This window comes from Terrapene carolina, unplaced genomic scaffold, assembly GCF_002925995.2.
Source record: "Terrapene carolina triunguis isolate 2854851 unplaced genomic scaffold, T_m_triunguis-2.0 Scaffold374, whole genome shotgun sequence".
Lineage (NCBI taxonomy): Eukaryota > Metazoa > Chordata > Testudines > Emydidae > Terrapene > Terrapene triunguis.
In genome coordinates this window covers 10175227-10199190 of record NW_020664725.1, presented here as the reverse complement: position 1 = coordinate 10199190, position 23964 = coordinate 10175227, and the positions used below count along the sequence as shown (strand labels likewise).

General features: G+C 41.1%; 1 protein-coding gene across 1 annotated transcript in view; it reads right to left on the bottom strand.

Annotated features, from left to right (window-relative positions):
• Nucleotides 1–3071, bottom strand: part of BSX (brain specific homeobox) — a 3405-nt gene extending 334 nt beyond the window's left edge. Inside the window, exons 1-2 of the mRNA XM_024196622.2 lie at nt 2810–3071; nt 258–454 (exon numbers count right to left, since the gene is read on the bottom strand). Of these exons, the coding sequence (XP_024052390.1) occupies nt 258–454; nt 2810–3071 (459 nt within the window). The remainder of the gene's footprint in view (nt 1–257; nt 455–2809) is intronic.
• Nucleotides 3072–23964: the final 20893 nt, after the last annotated feature.

Here is a 23964-nt window from a genome sequence, read left to right as displayed (position 1 = left end):
AGGAGGTCCCCTCGGAACACAGCTGGAGGGCACCACGGGGGTGGCAGCTGCTCCCTGCTTCCCCTCGGGCATTTCCCCAGCTCTTTGGGCCACCGCAGAGCACGGGGAGGTCGAGGAGAAGCCTGGGGGCGGGGAGCAGAGCCGGGGGCAAGCCCCAGGGTCCCTTCCCGGGTGGGGTTCTCCATCCCCCGGGTGCTGCCCAGCGGACAGGGGAACCTCCCTCCCTCCCCCCCCCCCCCCCCCCCCAGGCTGGGTACCTGCGTCTCGGAGAGGCTGAGGGCGGCGGCCAGTTCCACGCGCTCCGGGGTGGACAGGTAGCGCTGCATCTCGAACCTCTTCTCCAGCCCGGAGAGCTGCGAGTCGGAGAAGACGGTGCGGGCTTTGCGGCGGCGGCAGTGCTTGCCGGGCAGCTCGGCGTGCGGGTGGTGCTGGAAGAGGGCGGGCACGGGCATGCCTGCAGCGCGGGGCACAGGGGAGAGAGGCCGTGGGACTGGGCCGGGGCCGAGGCTGGAGAGCCGGGGTCCTCTCCCCCTTCCCCAGCCCCACCTGGAGGGAAAAGAGCTCCCCGCCCCTGCCCTTCCGCCACCCACCCACCTGTCTGGAGGGCACCGCTCAGCCTTGTGTGTGTGGCCCGGGAGGTGTCCCTGTGGTGGCAGACCCCGTACCTAGATAAGTCACCGTGGCTCGTCTCCCCAGGGGCCGGGCGACTCCAGCACCCACCCTACATTCGGCTCCTACTGGTTTCTTCTTGGGGTGAGGGGCATAGTCTGTCCCAGGCTGGCATTTCCCTCCCGCACACAAAGAATAAGCCAGGAGGCTGTTTAGAATTTGGTACAGTTGTTCTCCTGGGCAACAACTTGGCATTAACTCATGCCACAGACATAACTCAGCCCTCCCTTTTTTTGTATTCTTTTTACACTTACACACACACACACACACACACACGAGTGAAAGACTGGTTTTTAAAGTAGCTGTCATGAACACGGTGGGTATTTACAAATTTTGCTACAGGTGAAATTTTGGTCTGGTTGCAATTCAGGGGTCTAGAATAAAGACAATGATAATTTAAATAATATTATATATAAACACACCTGTGTATATACGTACTATAATTATACAAACATAAATGCACACAAAAAACGTGAGAGTGTGTAATATAGAATTACACAAAGGTATGTAATTGTGTGTATACACACACACACACACAAACACAGAATAATTTTAAATATATACACTCAATGACACAAACATGGGCACACTCATTTTGGGTCTGTAATTGTATATTACACACATACAAACACAGATAAATTTGTGTATGTAATCATATTGCACGTGTGTATTAGGTGTGTCTATCACTTTAACCTGTGAACTTAATTGTTTTTTGCTTCTTTTAGGAAACCAGCTCGGGATGATTAATTGGGGTCTGGATCTATGAAACCCATCGCTTTGCAATAATATAATGAAGGTCGGTTGTTCTCTCTCCCCTCCTCACCCTCCAACCCCATATATAACAGTGGAAAAGCAACATACTCAAACTCAGTTTAAAAGCAAAGTAGCGTGCTGATTTTAGAGAGGGGAAGGATTAGCACATTTTCTCTATATCTCTATTCCGAATACTACACATTTTTTTCTACATGTGTTTCCGTTCAAATTATTTCTATTGATAGTAGTTAATAATAAATCCACCCCTCGCTTTCCATTTGAGCATTCGATTTCTTTGTGATTTATTCATCAGCCGCTCTCTTAGATACTTTGAAGGGTCCACTTTTTTTAAAGCCAAAGGTAAGGATTTTTATTTTTATTTTATTAGACAATTGGTGCAGTTTGTTCTCCCTCTTCTCTGCAATTCTATACTGGATTGATCTTCTTGTTCTGTGCATATTTTAATCGGGCACATTTTTGAAAATCGAAATTCACTACCAGCTACTGGGGAGGCACAGAAAATATTTACCACCTGTGCTGCGAAGATCAGAAAGAAGTGACTAACTGATTGACTGGATATGGGAAAGACCAGGTCGTAACATAATTTAACTTTTTTAAAAGGCCAGACAATCTTTTAGCGCACACAGCCTAAGAAATAAGGAATTTTACCCTAGAAAACTACGCAGATAAATTCCTCTGAACTTTTTGGTACTAAATAGTAAGTGATCAGATGAATTTATTGTAAATAAAAAGGTGCAAAATCATTTGAAATAACTTGGAAATCGAGGTTGTTGAGGGTTGTTTTTTCATATGAACGAAACTAACAGTTTCCGCTCTTTTGAAGATGCATGCTGTAAAAGTGGGTCAGTGATGGATACTCAGATCTGTGAATGCAGCTTCGATCTGATTTCTGCTGTCTTATTTTTTAAAGCACAGAACATTTGAACCCTAAGAAAAGATTCTCTGGGAAAAGTGAGTAAGTAAACTATGATTTCTGCTCAGAGAGAGGGAGGTTAGACACCAGTCTCTGACAGCAGGAGAAGAACTGCAACGTGCAAATTATTTTTGCTCTGATATTCAATATATTCCTACATCTATAGGCAATGGCTAAATCCGCTGATGCTCTTGATGCAGGGCAGGGAATAAACTAAACCAGTAGAGTCTGATTATTATAATGATTCCCCCAAACTGTAGCATCGGCAGGCGTGTAAAATCTGCCTTGATGTATAACAGGTGCCATTCCTTGAATGATGAAGCGTGTCCCTTGCTAGGAGATGAAATCCCCCAGGTCTGCAGTGCTGGGCGCTAAGACTGGGTTCGCCTGTCAAAACACTCCCCTTCTTCTAAAGCCGAAACAAACACAAGGAGAATGGGACACTCAACTTACCCGAGGTGGTTAAGAAGTACGGATGGTGATGCTCAGGCTTGTGGAGCGCATGGTGCGGATGGGGCGCCAGGAGGGTGGGTGTGGGCATCAGAGGGTATCCATAGTCTAGGAGGGGAACCCTGGAGGCTAAGGGGCTGGAGAAGTGCTCTGGAGGGACCTCTCTCAAGGACTTGGGCTTGTGGAGCAAAATGTCTTCGATGAAGAAGGAGGTCGGCCTTGGCGCGGAGACGGGATGAACTGGGGAGGTAAAGTGGAGGTTCATTTCCCCAGGTGGTGGGGACCGCGCTGGAAGACGGGGCGCGCGAGGAGGGATGGTCTCCGATTTCAGCCCCGCTGGCTGAAAACCCGCAGATCGCAGGAGCCAGAAGAGAAGATCAAGGTGGCTTCGGGCGGCTTGGAGGAGATTTGTGAAGAGAGGGGGCTATGCCGCGAGCCAATCGCGCACCAGCAGGGCGGAGGGAAAAGGGTTTTTCATTTCCCAATGTCACCCAAATTAATGGAGAGGTTGAAAGGAAGGGGGCGCTGGCCAAGGTACTGAATCGGTCCATTAAAGGGCCGTAACAAGGCTGGTGCGAAGCCATTGGGATACTTAGTTACGCAAGAAGGGGGTATGGAAAACGTGCTCCGAGCTGATGGAGATCCTGAAGCAGACAGAGCCCCAGGATCCCAACAATAGAGAGAGAGGGTCCCCTTCAAAATTGTAGGTGCTGCAGGGTCAGACAAATGTCCGCAGCCCGCCAGCACTGGCTTATTAAATATAGGCAGGCACGTTTCCCTGGCTCTGCATCCGTATGCGGGTGCATATGCAAAAGGAGGGATATGCTTGTGCATACAGCGCCTAGCACATACCGCCATGAGCCCAGATTGGAACCTCTGACCCCCGCCTCAATACGAGCCAACACTCAGATTGTTCCAAACGGAAAGAAAAGGGCCAGATCCCCAGCTCTGGTGTAAGCCAGAGTTAACTTTAAGGGGTTGCTTGGGGGCAGTGGAGCGACATTCATGTACAGCCACGGAGGAGCTAGCCGCAAGAATCTGAGTAGAACGAATATTTCCAGGTGTAACCGAGGGTCCTGTGGCTACCCCTCTGATATTTCCAGGTGTCGATGACTTTAGTTTACGTCAAAGCAACAAGTCTTTATTCTGCGTGAATGACTTTTAGAGCTGGCTGAAATGTTTCCACGTTTCAAAATTTGACTCAAAAGGGACAAAAGAATTTTTGGTGGCATTGTCCATCATATTTTCTGCCCTTTTCCAACCAGTTCTATTTATATTTTACTTTTCCAGCGTTGGCCGTGATCCTACATACAGCCACATCCCCGCCATTCCTAGCTATTATCCTACTGCGGGGTTTGTTCCAATTTTTCCCCCTTCTGCTTGTCTTTTTTTTTTCTAATCTGTAGCATTCATTTCTCCGGAGTCAATTTGCTAAAATTAGGGTGATACGCCACATCATAGCCGAGATAATTTGGGCTCGCATCTCGGAAAATTGCTCTAATTATTGATGTTAAACTCGGGGAAATTAGAAGAAGGCACTTCTCCTTCATCTCCTGATTTTCAGCTCTAATTTGTTGAAATCGAGTTGTCATCACAATTCCAATCACTAGTGTTAATAGTAAAAGTGTTTTAATAGAGCCAGAATTCTCCCAACCCATGCTATTAGATAATTAGGAAAAAGATGTTAGGAAGGCAAGTGCTAATCCTTGGGTACATGGACTGCATTTCCATCTAATCCAGCAGGTAGAACAAATTAATTACCAGAATCAATTAGTCCTAAAAGTAGAGTTCTCCAGGAAGTGTGAGCCATGTCTTCCATATGTATGAGCTAGTAAACGGCAAATAGATGGAGAAACCTTTAAAAGAATAGAAATGGCAATCATGATATTTTAATGAACCTGGAACTGGGAGCACAGGAGTTTTCAAATGCTACTTTTACATGCACGTGTAGAGAGGCCGCATGCAGGAACACCATCCGTTTGATTCTAATTGTCTCTTTCAGACAGCTAGCCAGAATGTTGATGTTAATTTTTAAATAGACAGTTTTAAATGACGTTATGCCTTCTGCATTGCTTTGGTTTATTTTGGGCCAAATCTTGCACTCATTTATCAGACAAAACTATATACAAATATATACGTTCTATTTAGATAGATAGATAGATAGATAGATAGATAGATACCCACACTTATTTTGTGTGTATGTTTATATATTACACACACACACACACACACACACACAGAGTCTAACTAGATATGGCAGAGAACCCAACCACGCGCATAGTGTATGTTCATATAACATAGACACACAATTATAAAAGTATATGCAGATAACATACGCAAACATCTTTATATTATATACACAATCTGTGTATATACATACACACATGTATAGACCCGTATAGACATAATAAAAAGGTGTCCAAGCGAGGGCTCTTGTATTTAAAAGCATAAATAAATAATAAACTGTCTGGGTATGTGTGTGTTTGCCTAGTTTGTGGTGATATTTTTAGCTCTTGGGATATACCTATCTCTGATTACATAGAGGTACGGATTACTTTATCATACACTTTTTCTATTCCGGTCACCAGAAATTGGCTCTGGTAGGTTTCTCTTAGCCCTTATGAGTAGGATTCTTCTCTTCCCCAGAAAGAATCTGCTCTGGGATCCTCCCACGAAAGGCCAATTTCTGCATCAACTCGGGATTTTGGATGGGGCTTTAAAAACACAACAAGCTAACAACTTTCTCTTAGGAGCAAATGGGAAAGCAAATGAATTAATAGTGATGAAACGGGTCTAATGCCCAACTTGTTAATGGAGGCAGCGCAGCCAGGGAGACGTAAGCTGCTTGACTAGCCATTTCATCAAATGAAATTACTTCTTGGGGAGTGCTGTCGCGCCTGCTTTAGCCACCAGCGATATTCCTTTTTAAAGAAGATTCAAAGATTAAAGAAATGTTACTTCTGCCAGCCTGGGCTGCAGCCCCAGGACTAAACCAACAGCTTAATAGTAATGTCAGATAGCTGGTTCCATTCAGCGCATGGAACATTCCCTCCCCCCTTATTTAAAAGAAAAATGGGGTTAGACTTGGGGGGGGGATGCCGCAATTTCTTAATTTAGCCTCTGGAAGATTGCAAATAAAAAACTCTTATTACCATACCCAGCGCAGCCAAGGAGCGGACTAAATTGCAATAATTCAACGGCTATGTAAAGGTGCCCTTGATGGAAAATTAAGTTAAGGGAAGGCGAAGACCAACAAGTAGCATTTTTCAAGAGTGTATAAGGCAGTTGCTTTCTTAAAGTCAGCATTTACCTTGTTTTCTTGGCGTCAAAAAGGGGGCATTAGACCCTTCCCGCTACAAATTGAGCTTTTGGGGGAGCTAAAAGTGTTCTCCATTTGAACCCAGCATTACTGTCCGGAGGGAAAGATGGGCTCTAAAAGGGGTCTCTGCTTCTTGCTGTCCAAGATGCGGTGCATAGGCTTCCGATTTGCTTTACCCTGTAGTCCACTGGTCTGGACTCCCCTCTCCCCTCTAGAGGTTGTTCCCTAGAATCTGACTCCCACCGCTGGGTGAAAGCAAAGCTTTTTCCCATCTCTCTTCTCCCTGGGGCCTTTCCTCCTCTCGACCCATCTCTTTTCCTTTTCCTCTCTAAGCTCTGCAAGGTGGAACCTTCTTCTAACTAACAAATTCTAAGCCACAAAATAATTATAGTGTCCTGCAGGTTTTCTGACCCTACGTATACAGGAGTCAGCTTGATTGCAAGTTAAACATCCACCGCTAAGAGTCAGACGGCATCTGAAGGTGTGAATCGACACACATTATACTAACTTCAGTCTGGTCCCTCTTTCCCTAATGTCTTAGCTCGTCCGAGAGCCAGAGGAACCAAGGTCTTCACACTGCCCGGTCTCGCTGTTTATCCAAGGAGCGCTGGGTATGCACAGCAGTTTTCTTACACACTAACAGGGAGTTTGGGTCTATAAAGAGATGTCTCCTGCCACCCACTGTGCCCAAGCCCGCCTGAGGGTGAGGTTTCCCCCATCGCATTTCATGTGATGTTTTGCAACATACTACGCAACGCCTCGGGAAAAGTGAAGCTTTGTGTTACCTATATTTCACTGGGGTTCAGCTATACAAGAGAGGGAAGAAGATGGCATATGACAGAGAAACAGCCCTTCTACCATGCTTCCAAAGGAGACCGATTTTCTCTGCAGTTTTGAAAAACATCTTCTTGAAGAGACCTCAGATGCGAACTGACAAATAAACCCGCAATGGCAAATAATAGGGCCTGGGGTTTATAACCCTTCCTGTTATGTGCTCACAGTCTGCGAAGGACGTGAATGAAATCGGAGTGAGGGAAAGATATGCCAGCTTGCCAGAAAAGCAGATCAAAGATTGCTATAGGGACCCGATCTTTTCTTTAGGCAAAAAATATACTGCCGGATCAAGCCCATAAAAGCAGAGTTGTCTTATTTTATGCCTCGTCTGGGTTTGATTTTTAGAGGCGCTGAAAGCCTGTTGGAGTTGTGAGAGGGCTCAGCACTTCTGAGGACTCAAATTATATGGGGTGATCGATATTTTCTCTTGGAGCTACCCTGCTCCACTCTTCCACATCGGAGAAGGCTAAAAATCCCTTTCCAAATGAACAGATCAGCTCAGCCTGCCACTTTCAATGTCTGGATTTCTTCAAAATACGATTATCACAAGTCTTGAGACACTTTTCAGATTACTGCAGAGCGGAGTTTGGCCTTTTTCTGCCACTAGAATGAAGCAATTTCTGCAGCACTAAAAGGTTTAAACCCATAGACTTTTCTTATCATTATATATGTTTATACATGGAGCCAATTGGAATCTGCAGCCATTTCTTGCACAGATTGAATAGCAGCAAACACATTCCCTCTGGCAGTGATTGGTGTAGGTCTTGCAATGAGAAGACCTGTAATTCATATTTGGAAATGCAAGTGGTTCTGTGCACCACAAGGCAGCTGCATTGTCTAATCTTTCCAGAGATTAGAAATTTAATTGTGATTTATAATATTGGGCCAGGTTCATCGCTGATATAAGTACATTGATTTTACTGGGTTGATTTTAGCAGGATTACATCAGGGATATATTTGGCTGGTTTCTAAATAATTCCACATGTAGACACTTATCTATTGTGCAGGAAGAGGGAAGGTAGCATCAGATACAAGTCCCTTTTTGCCATTAAAGTAATTAATACACTCAAAAATGAAGGGTAAAATGAATAGCAAAACCGCACTTTCCAAGATGCACCTTAACTCAATATTACAAAGACCCAGACACAAACCTAATGCAGAAGACGTCTAAAGGGCACCAGCCCTAGTACAGTTTAGGTAGCGACATAGGTAACAAGCGGAGACTTTTTACACAAATCATGGTTTAAATAGTGGACGTTCCTCTGCATGTTGTGCTCCTATCAGAATAGGTTGTTTATTTCAGTCTCAGAAGACACAGGCAATAGCAGTGAGGAACACTTTGCTTTTCATGAGAGCAGTTACGAATTTGAAGCTTGTTTAATTTGTACCCTTTAATTTTATGTTCAAACTTCCACTGGCTTTGAAGCCTTTTCCAGATGTTAACACCCTCAATCCTACCCTCCTAAGAAGCCTCATCCTGTGTTCCTTTCACACCCCAAATCCCTATTGGCTTCAATGGGAGCTTGAGGTACACAAGGGAAGTAGGATTGGGTCCCAGAGCTGCATCTGAAATAAACATGGACGGAGTTTAGCTTCCAAGAGTTGATGGGGCCCTGCTCCCTGGTGGGTTCTTAGGCACTAAGATAGTCCAAATACTAATGACACTAAGCTATAGAGTGGGTCAGGTTCTCAGCTGGGGTTCATCAGTGTTGTTCCAATCAAGTCACTCTACTTCAAGTCAATGGAGATGGGGTGAGACACCAGCCCAATTATTTTTAGGACTATATTTGGGGGCTACAGTGAGTTTTTCATGCCCATGCTGGGCCAAATTAAGGCAGTCTGAGGTTCTATGTACAACTCGTATTGTCCCTCCCAGTGCCACACATACCATGCAGCACCTCTGCTATGAATGTGGCAGTTCACCCTTCTTGGAGCTATTGTTTCAGGCTATCTGCAGATTCAGGCATGCATCAACATGTTTTGGGGTTTTTTGCACCTGTGAGGGCTAGATTTTTTTTTTTTAAATGAAGGCAGAGTTTCTGATTCCATCATGCATCTTCAGGAGCTGAAGTCTTAGGCATGGGTTTATATGGCCTGTGCATTCATCCAGCCCTGTGTCCATATTCAGACCTTTGCGTCTACACTGAAATTTTGCCCCATACTCCGGCTTTGGTTGGGTATCCTGGATGCTTCCTGTAAAGCTGAAGGTTTATGTGATCTAGTTTTGTTTTTAAATGAAAATGTTAATGGGGGGGGGCAGTTAAGCTCAGATCTTCCCAAGAAAATGCAAACTTTGGCAATTATCTAAAATCCGGCCTCCAATGTTTGGTTTTTCAGCTGGATCCCTTGGCCACATCCCCCATTCCAGTACCCCGCAGGATCATTTGATTTTTGAAAGAGTCTAAAATTGGGCAGCTTAGATGTTTTTCAATTAGTTTCCTTCTTCATTTGGTTACATACTAATTCTTCTTCTATAGCATGGCCTGCACATGGGCATTACTCACACCCCTGAGACCTAGGTCATTATTTCATCTAACACCATCTGTACTTTGGGCTTCTGGTTAATCCCTTACTCTTATATAAATCTATGCTCGCTGCTGTGGTCATTGCTTTGCTGTTGTCTTAGCACCTTAACTTTTATTCATTTTCTTTTATTCCAGTAGGGGAACAGTCATCTGTACCACTCAACATTTTTATCCCTTTTTCCTTTTTTGGTTTATTAATCAGGCCTTCCCTCATTTCTCTACTTTGACAATGCATGCACCTTTTACAGCCTGGCTTTTAGCCTTCATGGCTGGATAAACCTTCTTCTCCCTTTCTTTTTTATTCCACTTTTGTTTCTTATATAGGATTCCAATGTTCTTTTGTGCTTTTTCTCTGCTTTGTCATATACCTTCTGCAGCTCCAGGGCCCTCCTGGAAACCTCCTGTGGCAATTTTGCTTAGCGAATGCTTTGAATACAAAGACCGTGCTTCTGATCTCACTTACCCCAGTGTAAATCAGCTAAAAATCATGGGGGATGCATCAGGTTTTAAATGAGGAAAACATTCTAATTCTCCTTCAATTTGTTTTCTGACTTTTCTTTTTACTGCTTAAAATCTGTCATTATGAAACCTTTAAAAAAATTAAAACCACATCATTCATAAATGTCAAGATCACCTACTGTGACTTCCTGAATAACCCAAGCCAGAGAATTTCACCTATTCCTGAATCAAATACATACACAAAGTTTTTTTAAAACAAATACTCTGAGTTGACATATAACTTTTTATCTAAAGATCTGAAACTGCTTTACCAATAAGAGTGGAATATTATCATCCTTCATTTTATGGAGGAGAAAACTAAGCTACCGAAGGTTGAAATGATTTGCCTGAGTTACCTAGCAAGTCAGTGGAAGAGCTGGGAATAGACCACAGGTTTTTCTAACTCCTAGTTCTAAGCTATAACCATTGGACAACACTGCCTTTAAATAATATAGAACAGTGGCTCTCAACCTTTCTAGACAACTGTACCCCTTTCAGGAGTCTGATTTGTCTTGCGTACCCCTGAGTTTCATCTCACTTAAAAACTACTTGCTTACAAAATTAGACATCAAAATACAAAAGCGTCACAGCACGCTACTACTGAACATTTGCTTATTTTCTCATTTTTACCACATAATTATCAAATAAATCAATTGGAATATAAATATTGTACTTACATTTCAGTGAATAGTATATAGAGCAGTATTAACAAGTCATTGTATGAAATTTTAGTTTGTACTGACTCTGCTAGTGCTTTTTATGTAGCCTGTTGTAAAACTAGGCCAATATCTAGATGAGTTGATGTACCCCCTGGAAGACCTCTGAGTACCCGTAGGGGTATGTGTACCCCTGGTTGAGAACCACTGATATAGAAAACATGCATGTTTGTAGGGGCGGAAGATAAAGCAGCTCCCCTTTGGAGTATTTCCAACATGCCACCACATTAAATATCCCCAAGGTTTCCAGCAAACACTATTGTACTGTGAGTAGTCCCATTGAAATGAATGGAACTATTTATGGCAGGAAGCGGGGGACAACCTAGCATGTGTTTGTAGGTTTGAACCCTAATTTAGTCTCATTGTTTCCTTGTATTCTGTTGTTGGTCTGTCTGTATCCATCTGTTGCTTCTTGTCTTTAACTGTAAGCTCTTTGGAGCAGGGAGAGTCTTTTGGTTCTTTGTTTGTACAGCACCTAGCACAGCGGGATCCTGGTCCATGGCTAAGGCTAGCAGGTGCAACAAGAATACAAATAACAACCACCTCTAGTCAAACAGGCAGCTAGGCAACCAGTCTCAGTGTACAAGCTCAGTTTTTCTGCTCTACAGTTTAAATGTACCATCTCTTATATCATTTTCATGATTATATAATTACCTTAGACCTTAGTCCATCCCGTGCTTCGCTGCACATTCGGCTACTCGCATTTGCCATCCTTCCCTGTCAACTGTCCTTCTCTCCAAATCTTCCCATTTCACGTGGAGGTGCTTGATGTCGTTCAGAACTGTTCGTTTCCATGTTATTCGTGATCTTCCTCTCTTTCTTGTTGTGTTTTCTGACTTCCATCCAAGGGCGGTATTTGGTAAGCATTCTTTTTCCATTCTCAGCACATGTCCCAGCTACTGATGTTTTCTTTTGTGGATTATTTGTGAGAGGGTGCCTTGTCCAGTAATTTTTCTGACTTCTTCATTCGTCTTCCTATCTCTCTCTGTTATTCCCAATATTCTTCTCAGACATTTGTGATGAAGAGCATCCAGCTTTTGCGACTCTTTCTTGGTAAGTTGCTTTGTCTCACTGCTATATGTTGTGATGGCGGTAACAGTTGCTTCGTACACGTACACGTTTTGTCTTGAGTTGCCAGATGTTTTTGAGACTTCCAAATGCAGCGTTTGCCTTCCCGATTCTTCTTATTTGCTCGGAACTAGTACCATCTTGGCTGATGGTACTTCCAAGATACGTAAAACTGTTTACCTTCTCTAGTTTCTCTTCTTCAATTTTGATTTCTGTCCCTATGGTCCCCCTTAAAATGGCTTTACATTTCTTTGCATTGTATATAATACATACATTAAAATACCACCTATTATATACCATTTTGTACAATGTGTGTACTCACTGAGTGTAGAACTCAAACTGATATGGTCTTAGATTTAAACTTATATGGCAAATCATTTATGGGCAAAATCATTAACTTTTTTTCTTTCATTTCTGATTCAACCAGACTGTAAAACTAGTTGGACCTAGTTTACCAAAAAGATAACCTTTTTGATGATCAAAGGGAGACATTGGTTCCATTACTTGCATTAGTCTGAGTTGTCAGTACCATGGCCTTCAGAATAAAGGGAGAAATGTATTTTAGAAAGATCTGAGTAACACACTTTACTCGTAACATTTTTGTATTATATTGCTTCTTGACTGTTTCAGCTTACTCTATGTCTGGGCACTTTATTTTAAGCACTCCAGAAGTGGATGACAAGCCTGGGGGAAAGGTAGAATGTATCTGACGTCAAGCAAATGCATCTTCAGATAATGCTTTTCTACTGGAAATTATGTTTGGAAATGACATTTTGTATATTGCCGAAGATGAGGTATTCAAATGGGGAAGTGATGTAATGTCCTCTAACATTAAAAACAGTCTGTGATCTTGGCAGATATCCTTATATTAAAAACTATGACTATTTTAATATTCTAGAAATTCTAAACAAATAATGATGTTATAGTAAAACAATAGGGTTAAATGTACATGATTTCTCCACACATTAAAAATCAAACAACCCCAAATTATTGAGCATAGAAATATTGGTTCAATTTGTCTGTTTTTCATAGTGCCAATTCCCTTTTTAAGTTACTGTGGGACACCCCAAAAGGACAGAATTTGCCCTTATAATTTTAGGGCTTGATCCAAAGTGGATAGAAAGACTGCCACTGACTTTGGATTAAGCCCTATATATGAAGGAATGTGGTCTAAAGTTTGAAGCAAGGGATAGGAATCAGGTTCTTTGTTGATGTTGCATATGAGGGTCAGTATCTGTTAGTTAGAACAACAGACAGAAAGAACTTCTTGGTTCAATTTCCAATTCTACCACTCACATGTTGTACGGTTTGGGGGGCAGCCACCCAACCCAACACTTTTCAGAAGTGGCCTCTGATTTTGGGTTAAGATCTGTGCACTTTATTCATGTAAAACTTCCTCTGACTTCAGTGAGTAAGCGAAAGGAGCAAGATTATTAAGATTTAATCCATAAGAAGTATGGCAAAGTCCTATAGAATTAATAAGAATGACAGAGTAAGGTTCTATAAAAAGTAGTTTTATTTAAAAAAAAATCTCTCAAACAACTACAAAATGTAATGAAAGAATTATATATTTTCCTGCATGTTTTTTTTTTTAAACTTCCAGGTAAATTTTACTACTTAGTACTTACCTCCCTGCTATAGAATTCTATACATTGGCTTAACAAATTCTATAAAAAGGAAATTCATCTCTATAAAATTCTATAGGATTTTCCAATTCAGGAGAACTCTTATAAAATACACATGCATAATATACTGAACTAATAGGTTTTTTTTAAGAGAAAGGAAATAGTACAAGAAATCTGCCTATAATAAAAGCATATAAGGGCTCCAGAAACATCGGACATCTGGATGAATTTGATTGTGGTGGTTTTTTTTAAACTTTCCACTTACTTGGTATGTGTTAAGCATTAATTATATATTTTCCTATTCTATAAATAGATTATCCATGCAGTTTACAGTGTTAAATGTTATAATCATCCTACTGTAACAGTAGGATGCTAAATTACAATGGACATACCTATGATCTCCCAAATCCTGCTCCCATATGCTGTTGACTTCACTGGGGACCAGGTTTGCCTCTGTATCCATCTTTGCAAATGAGTTTGCTCTGGTTTTTTACATGAAAATTATCTGTAAAAAAAATCTAGACATAGGTCTAGAGCCATAAGTATCTGTGCAGGAAAACAGCAGTAAAATAATAAGAAACGTATCAGAACCAATGGCCTGAAAGAGCTTTAGATATTTCAGAATTTTCATAGCCATGCACATTTTTAACTGGGTCTCTATTTAAAAAAAGGATATTTTCTTTGTGTCCAATTGAGATCAGCCCCTGTGTTCCATAATAAATAAGCTGAGAATGGAGAATTTTCCAGTTTATGTCCTCTTGTAAATGTAATTTCCCTCCACCCCCCACATTAAATTCATTTAGCCTAGTGCATTTTTAATAGACATTATTCATCTATTACCTTAATGAGCTTGTGTTGAAAGCATATTGCCTACCAATTTTAACAAAAGCATCCTAATGTTGTTGTAGCTTTTTTTCTTCTCCTTCCAAGGCAACTGCCTGGATGAGGAAAGAAAAAACTGTAGAGACAGATAAGGTTTTTATTCTGTGTCACAACACTACATTAAGAATAAAACCTTCCACTTAAACACTTAAATGAAAACATTGAGAAACTAATTTACCATTTGTAACTACATGATTTAAGTAGAAGCAGCTTTAATTTTCTTCCCATTTTCCACATATTCAATGTGAGCCCACATTAGATTTCACTGGCTCAAATCACAACACTTAAAGCCACTTTCATTTTCTTTTTGATTAAATAATTGAAATTCCTGTCACTGCCTGCACTTTACTAGCACACAAATTTTGTATATAAAAATAAAGTCTCTTTCTTTCTCCCCTCCCTGGCTGTGTCTGTTTTTGACTTAATCTTAAAAGCAGGCAAGGTTTAGTTTATTGATGGTTCCATAAAATGGATCAGTACTCCATTCACCTATTTCGTGGAATTATACTGCACCCATTAAGTGATTGTTTGGAGGAATTATGGAAACCCATCTTCTCTAATTTAGCTGTCATCATTCTAGGGTTATTGCTATCTAATACTAAAAGGACAGGAAGCCGTGTGTGCCATTTCCTCTCTCCCACATACACATCCATTAAGGCCGAAAGCCTTGATTTTTATTTAAGTATTTGTTTCAATTAGGGTAACAAGTTTTATTAATGTTCCCTAATAAGTTACTCTGGCAAAATTCTAGACACTTTACATTAGAGTCAGTGAATGGCATGGTCAATAAGAAACATCAATTTGCACTTCCTGTAATGAACAGTTGAACTCTAATGCTACTTGTAGCTTAAAGGAGAAATACCTGAAAGAATCATCCATTATGTTTATTTCTAAAACAGCTTGCAGGTAAGATGGTTGCAAAAACATTTCATTCTATTGTGTATATCACACTAAAGAGCAGGAAATTTAGGACGCTTTAAAATGTGCCCTAAAGCCCACCGGCTGATGTGCAGGTTGAACCGGTTGCTTGTATTTCTCTGGCCCGCCAACTGTTTTCAACTCTCAGCTAAAAGATTTATTTTTTTCCCTTGTCGCAACCTCATTATGGAACCTGATGCTGGAGAGGAGCCGACTACTAACAAGATGGGAAGGATAGTCTTGTGGTTAAGATGCTCAACTAAGGCTCAGGCGCTCTGAGATCAGTTCCCAGCTCTCCCATTGACTCCTTTGAGGATTTGGGCCTAAATGATGTAGGAGCATAACAGGACTCATCCCTAAGAACTGATGTGACTTGGGAAGATCCTATACCTAGTTCAGTGGCAGATGAGCAAAATAGAAGAGGCTCCTCCATAGGATCAACATGGTTCATTTCAGAAGCCAAAGGCCCAATTAGTGGGCATAACTCCAATGACACCAATACTGTTGTGTCACTTAACTGGTGGTGAATTTGCCTGAGTGCAAGCCTTCTGCCCAGCCAATGGCCATGATCAAGAGTTGGATCTCAGAAGCCACTGGCATTGCATAAAAACAACTTTATTGAGCCTACACACATATGAAAACTATGACTACACAGTCTTATGGCTATAGTTTATATCAACTATTTACATATGTACAGATCTCTTTTACACAACACTATCATAACAGGCACAGCCAAGCAAGCTTTGCATGCTCCAGAGTTTATTCCACAAGAAGGAGATATCATACTCCTATTAGTGATCAGGGATGCAACAAATTGTGTGGCATAGGCAGGGTTCCAACAATATAACACCTTGCACATCTGTAATCACCTTCCCATTAAATACCTTAACATCACAAAAGTGAACAAGGCCTCTTTCACAACCATTCTGTGAGATAGGACACTTATAGATGGTGAACAGAGAGGTTACATTACTTGCCCAAAGTCACACAGTCAGCCATAAAACCAGTGTCCCAATTCCCAGTTCATTGCTGTAACCACAAGCAAACGCCCCCTACAGACTGTGTTGGTCACCTCTGTTTCACCCATTTGAAGACCCACGGAAGTAATTATAGAGGAGATAGAAACTTGCAGGAGCCAGAGTTTGGACCCGTGTGTTTTCCCTAACCAACAAACAAGCATACACTTTGTTTGCCTTCCATAGCCGCCTTGTCACAGTGCTGCTGCCAGCTCTCCCGGGCCATGGGTGTGCAGTGCACAAACCCTTAAGACATCATCCATGTCAACAGCTACCTTGTGGGAGAGTATGATGAGCAAAAATAGCTTTTCATGTTCTGCAGCAATCCCCAAGCACATAGCAAGAACCAGAAGGGCAATTTGAGTTTTCCCTACAATACCTTGTTATTGGTACTAAAAGAATATAAAGTTTAGACATTCCTGGTCTGAATTGGGATTAGGTTGGTGTGAGTGTCACTGCTGATATGGTGTTGAATAAAATGTGTGCTTACAAAAACGATACAAGTCACAAAGAATACCAACTCTAATTAGAAATGTAGAGTATGATTAAATATGGTTACATTATAAAATGGCTTAATACCTGAAGTGCAATGATTGACCAATAGACATTCCAGTCATGCAAATATTTTGTAACTGCGTAGATGAGAATTCATTTGTCTAATTGCAGGACTGATATTTCTCCCAGTTATTTATATATAAATGCTGAGACACACTTGCTCTCACTTCTTAAATATCAGCATTTCTAATACTATTGGAAGATACAACTTATAAAAAGACTTGGAAGGTTTCGATTTTTATCGGTAAATGCAGATTTCTCTGTGAACACACAAACTGACAAAAAAAGACTTCCATCAATAATAATTGAAATCTATGGATAAGCAATGTAAGAAAAATGCTGCTTTAGAACTTCTTAGAGCTTGATTTAAAGATATTTAATTTGTATATTTTGACATGTGATGTGGACAATTAGTGTTTTAATGGTTATAAAGCTTTAATTTTTTGAATCTCAACATCCACGGTCATTCAATAATTATCCTGGGACACACACACACTAATTTCCCACAATGGTGAAAATGCAAATGGACACAAATCTTTAAAAATGCTTAAAATAAACATTTATATTATCCATCAAAAATTATTTAAAAAATAAAAATCATATTCTGCCAAGTCTACTTATAAACAGAGCTTATTTGCCCTTTGGCATAAAAACTGGCATGAGCTGGGAACTTCAGCTCCCTTAGGAAAAACAAAGAACCTAAAGGTCCTAGCATAGTGGGGCTCTGGTCCATGAATAAGACTCTAGATGCTATTGCAGTACAAATATATAATAAACAATGGATATTTAAATATGTTAAGACTATTAAATCAATTAGTCAGCTTAACTGAGATTTAATTAAATAAGAAATCCCAAAGAAAGGGCTGGAAGGTCCTGGGGTGAACTCCTGGCCCCGTTGAACTCAATGGAATACCTCCCATTGACTTAAATGGGACAAGGATTTCATCCATTTGTTGCTGTTTACAGAAGGATGGATGCAAGCGCCATATATATTATACCTACACACTGTGAGATAGATCCTCACCTGCTGTAGAGCTGCATAATTCTTCTAAAGTTGATGGTGTTACACTGATTCGCACTAGTTGAGCATTTAGCTCACAATCGTTAGCTGAATTTTTGTGTGTGAAAACTTTTCTTTGAAAATATTTTTTAATGAATGGGAAAATTAAAAATAGAAATTTTTGCCTCAGTTTGAATTTTTTTTTTTATTTTCACATTGTCCCCGCCCTGCAAGGTACTCCCACATTTGTGTTAATTACTTATCTTTATCCCCCTCAACTTTTCTCCCAAGTAAAAAAAGAGAAAAAGTGGGTTTTTCCTCTCACGTTCTCTGTTTTTTCCAGTGGGGGGAAAAAAAGAGAAAGCAAGAGGAGTAAGTGGGATCACCCCCCTCCCTCCAGCCATTTTAAACAAATAGAACATTTACAAATAATTTTGAGGTTTTTTCCATTAACATTGTCATGAAAAATAACATTTTTTATGTAAAGTTTCATTGTCATCAACCTGTCCCCCATTTTTTTTTTATAAAAAAACCTTCATGGAAATTTTTTTCAAACTAGTTCACCTACAGTTTTTTTCTGCATCATCTTAGCCATGAGTCTTCACAAAATGTTTAGCATTAGTTTGCCAGTATTAAGTGCTGACATCCTCTACTTGGGCACTGAAAAGTCACATCTCCCGTTGTACCACATCCCTTTGTGAGCTTCAAAAATACCCTCGTCACATTACTTATAACTAGAACTGGGCAAAACTCAGCATTTCCATTCCATGGGAAATTCCCACATTTTGAAGTCCGCCTTCATCCCAGATCAGAATGAAAAGTTGAAATTTAAGTTTACTGCAAAATGAAAATTCTAAAGTATTTTGTTTTGGAAACACCAAAACAAAACTTACAGAAATGAAACATTTCATTTGGACCTTATTGTTTTAGCTTGTGATATATTATATTATAGGTAAATATATTATAACGTAACATAAGTCAACAAGATAACATTTTTAACCTTTCTAGAACTCATGGCTGGTTTCCCCATGATCAAGTTAATACAATCTGCAGCCTTTATTTCTGAAAGGGAGACCAAAAAACAAAAAAGAGAAACATCTTTGGAATAAGCCCTTTCTTCCCCCCCCCCCCTTAACTATTCACCCTAGAGGACATTGTTCATGTATAATAACTGCACATGTTGGAATCAATTAGGCAACTCATAATAAAGCAGATGCTGCTATTGTGAAAACGATGTTGTGAAAGTATGGACTTAGGAAGGCCCTCAGTTCAGACTGGGCTAAGCAGATATGATGCTAATTGAGTTCTTGCTGGTAATTTTTCACCCCTAAATGAACAAGAAAGAGAGGAATCTTAGAGTCTCATCTGTTTAGCTTGTGAACAGGCAAATGTTTTCAAGCTCAATAAATGAGCAATCTAATCCACCGGGATGTTAGCAGGGGACTTTTCTTTTTTTTTTTTAAAGCATATTGTCAAAAATGTGAATGGTCCCCTGTTCACGCAGTGGGGGGATAATCAGATGGGCTATTTTATCTATGCTCAGATCAAGCGAGCTGTGAAAATTCGGAGGTTTCTGAAGAGTGCAGTTTTCCCTCATTTGGAGACCAGAAAACTCACAATGCAGTGATCACCATGATATTGTTATCTTAATATAAAGCAATTGTGCTGGAAATAAGGGGCTTGATTTGCCTCCTACCTACACCAATGTAGCCCCATAATGGGGCCCCCATTGATTTTGGTGGAGTTATTTCTGATTTACATCGAGGACCAGGGGACCAGATCCTCAAAGAGAATTAGGCACCTAATTCCCATTGGAATCAATGGGGGCGAGATGTCAAAATGCCTTTGAGGTGCTGGGCCAAGGTGTTTCAAACGAGGATGGGAGAATGACTTTGTAGAACAGGCACTCTCATATCAGGATCAAGGGGTTATTGTGGATCACAGGTTGAAAATGAGTCAACAATGTGAAGCAGTTGTGAAAAAGGCGACTACACCGGTGTGTATTAACTGGGGTGTCGTATGTAAGACGTGGGAGGTAATTGTTACGCTCTACTCAGCACTGGTGAGACCTCAGTTGGAGAACTCTGTCCAGTTCTGGGCACCACACTTCAAGAAAGATGTGGGCATATTGGGGACAGTCCAGAGGAGGCTAGTTAGGCTCTGGAATAGGCTTCCAAGGGAGGTTGTGGAATCCTTGGAGGTTTTTAAGAACAGGTTGGATAAACACCTGTCAAGGATGGTCTAGGTTTACTTGGTCCTGCCTGAACACAGGGGACTGGGCTTGATGACTTCTCAAGGTCCCTTCTAGCCCTACATTTCTATGACTCTATAACTGTGATGAGGAATATGGAATAAATGCCTATTTAGCCACATAAGATAGCACCGCTTATTATAACATAATAACGGTGCCACTACTGAACACGACCATATCCAGTGGAAATCTTACGTCACCACCAAAAATATCTCACTCAGTGGGTAAGTTTCCACTTTATGTATTCCTTTTGATAATTTTCAATAATACATGGAAGAGGTTCCATAAAGATTTTAATGACCCCAGAACTAGCCCGAGTAGTGGCCTGAACAATAGGTTTAGAAGCACATCCCCTTGGTGCAAGAAATGAGCAAATGTTGAGTAATGAAGCAGCAGCAGCAAGGAAAGCATTAGTTGGCTTGGCTGAAGGACAATCAGAGGGGAGTTTGGAACAGGTGCAGTACCTGGAAGAAGAATGAGGCGCATGCAGAGAAAAGAGGCATTAGATGAAGGAATTAATGGGAAGAAAGTAGGGATATCCAATCAATTGCAGAGTGGAAGGAATCAACCCACATGGTCTAATCTAGCCTGATTGTCTTTGATTCTACAAAGACGAGAATGAAGAACAGACCCAGGAGGAGTGGGTCTGGAGCAAAGTCAGCAGCATGAAGACCTGGAAGTGGAGGAGAAAGAAGAGAGGGGTTTAGATACCAAGGCCATAGGTGCCTTAGAAAGGCCAGAGTTTAAACTGGAAACTGAGAGAGGGAGCATCTGAGAACAAGACACGTCTTCAGAGACAAATTCAGGATATCTCAGTGACGCTGGTGTAACTCCATAACTGAGTGAGATTACCAGATTACAGCATCATAACTGAGATCAGAATTTGGTTTGTAGATGTTACAGTTAATCAATAAATGTTAATAAACCATTGAAATGTATCCACCATGCCAAAGCCATCTTCCTAAGAAGAAGTAAAATGCCAGTGTGTAAATGTATATTTAATCTGGCCTAATGGGGATTATTTCCCATCCTCCCTATTAGCTGCCTCTAGTCCTCTTTATCTTCAACTCTGGATCAAGCCCCTTACTCACCAAAATGGCCAGTCATTTGACATCGTGTTCACTGAAAGAACCTCCTTCCCTGATCTGTCAGTTTCCAAGATCCCTTTCTCCAGCCAACTCCTTCCAAATTTCCCACCTGCCCCCTAAGAAATGTGCCGAACTGAGACATTTGTAAGTAGAAAGTTTGCAGTGTGAAGGACCATTTTCTTTTCTTGCATACTCAGCGTGCCATTCAGATCTCCAAAACCCAGATCCTCAAAGGTGCCTAAATCCCATTGAAATCAGTGAAAGTTGGGTGCCTAACTCCCTTTGTGGATTGGGTCCTGGGTGGCCTAGAACCCCAGGAGCCCTATACCTCAGCATCACAGAGTGGAATAAGGATAGAGTTCAGAGCATAAACTTGGTGCTGTTCATATCCCCATTTAAATCTGTAGGATATCTCACGTCCTTGAACAGAGTCCTTCCCTTTCATTGTTGCCCACACATCACAAATGATTTCTCCACCTTGTATTTATCAATGAGCAATTAAGTCTCCTCAAGTAACCCTATGCCAAAGAGGCCTTTTAAAATTAAAATATTTTCCATTTTATTTTGCTAGCTGCTAAATGACAGTGGGGGGAAATTAGGCTAATTACTTCTATCCTAATTAGACTCTTACAATAACCCATAATTACAGCCATATTTATTACCTTTGTGTTGGACACTTTAACCTGTTGTGGTTTGTAATTAGCATGTGTATATTTGGTGAGCCTATCCTAATGTCTCCTAGCTCTTGGTGCTACTAGTCTTTGATTGTAAGTATGGCAACAAACCCTCAGTACTTTATGTGATAATTGGTGTAATTTATGAAACATCCTAATGAATGGTAACAAAACTATTACAGAAGCTGGATTTCGTTTTAACCCACTTGTTGACTCTAGCTATATTTTCTTGCAGATAAACAGCAGCAAACAGCGTTAGCTGTTTGCCAACGTTAAGTGGCAGCGTTTTTAGTAAGAATGGTTATTTTGGAGGTTTAGAGCTTAACCTGGGTTCTGTTCCTGGCTCTGCTTCTGGCCTGCTAGGGGACTTTGGGCAAATCACTTCATGGCTCTGGGCCTCAGTCTCCCCATGTGTAAAATGGGACTAATGATACTGACCTCTTTTGTAAAGTGACTTGACATCTATGCATGAAAAGTGCTAGATAATAGCTGTATATTTTTATTCATTCTAAGAAGTGCTGAACATGCACAACTCCCACTGAACCCAATGAGCCTGCTCCTGCTCCCATTGAAGTGAACAAGAACCACGGGCCCTTTTCCTCAGCTCAGGAATGTTCCACACAGCTCAGGAAGGGTGTGCACACAGAGATGGACTTGTTACCATTCATTTGGACTTTCCCATTATAAATAGGCTCTAAGGCCTCTAAGTAAAGGAAACAAAACAAAATAATACACCCAGAAAAAACTAGAGAGGTGCTTTAACTGAACTCCTGGATCCAAATACCCTGAAATTTGGGGAGGTTTCTGAAATCCAAACCCAGATGTTTAATGAGTTGAACTAAACCTCAGCATCGAAACCCCCCAGACTTTGAGGATGCTGAAATCCAGACCTTTAACTTCAGCGGGTGTTGGGGGGTAGGAATACAACTGACATATGAGACACGGGGATGATCTTGCCAATGCAAAGTGAACTGCTTTTGACTGAAATGTCTATGGGGATATACAGACAACACACATACATTAAAGGAAAAAACTTTAGCATGGTCTCACAGCTACATTTAACGACAACACTGAGGTCTGACAAACAAGGTGCACATGTCTGGTGGTTGTGAGCACAAGCTGGATGAGACAACATCCCTAAAGCTGTGTGAACCTTCCTTCCTTAGAAATAACTAAAATCAGGGGAAATTTTTTGCACATCTGAGCAAGACCCACTCCAAGATTACAGTGAACCAAGGCCCATTTGTGGTTTGAGGGGGAAACCAAGCAAAATTTGGGATTTTAAGCTAAATCTTGCTTTGAGATCTTGGACCTGGAACTTCAGAGTGTACCTCAGGGGCTGCAAACTACACACAGAGAAAGGTTATGGGAACCAGAATGGATCTGGGGCTTTGTTCATCTTTGTATATTTCATGCAGCAGATGCTGCAAGCACTTTGCATACACTTTAAACATTAAACACTTCTGACAAGATCTTGTGGCATTTTTAAACCATTGCTTGATTTCAGTCAGGGTTGAGGGTATTTGGCACCTTCCAGAATTGGGCCCAGCATTTAGCAAATATAAAATATATGCTGGGTGTGAGTAAGAGGAATATCTTACTCTCTGATGCTTTGTCAGACAATCTTCTTGCCAAAGAAAAGCAACTGAAAACTAAATGTTGACTTTGAATAATCAAATCAAATTCTCATGAACTGAAGCTCACCCCTGTACAGAGACCTATGTACCACTTAAATGCATATAACTGGCAATATCTACTTGCCTCCTTGAAACAAGGCCCCAGTGATATATCACATTGGCCCTCTGCACAAGGGTGAATTTCACCTTTGGACTTCACCCAAGCAGGTAAAGAAGCCACCACTGAGAAGGAGCAAAGATTTTTTTGATTAATGCTCAAAGACTGAAAGGCTAAATTAAGTATCTAACACACACGAGACAGCCCTAAATCAAAATCCCAGAACCGAATGCTGGCTCCAGAACCATTTCCACAGCTTGGACATCTCTCCCCATCTCCCTCTCTCTCACACACACTGGATGAATAAAATAAAATAACCATCAATCAACATCTTCATCCAAGCCCTGAGAAAGCTCAGATCCAAAGCAGAGCCTACAAGCTTTGGGATATTCCGATCTGGGGTCTTCAGTTGGCCTAATTAGATCCATAAAGTTCTAATTCAGATTTTGAATCCA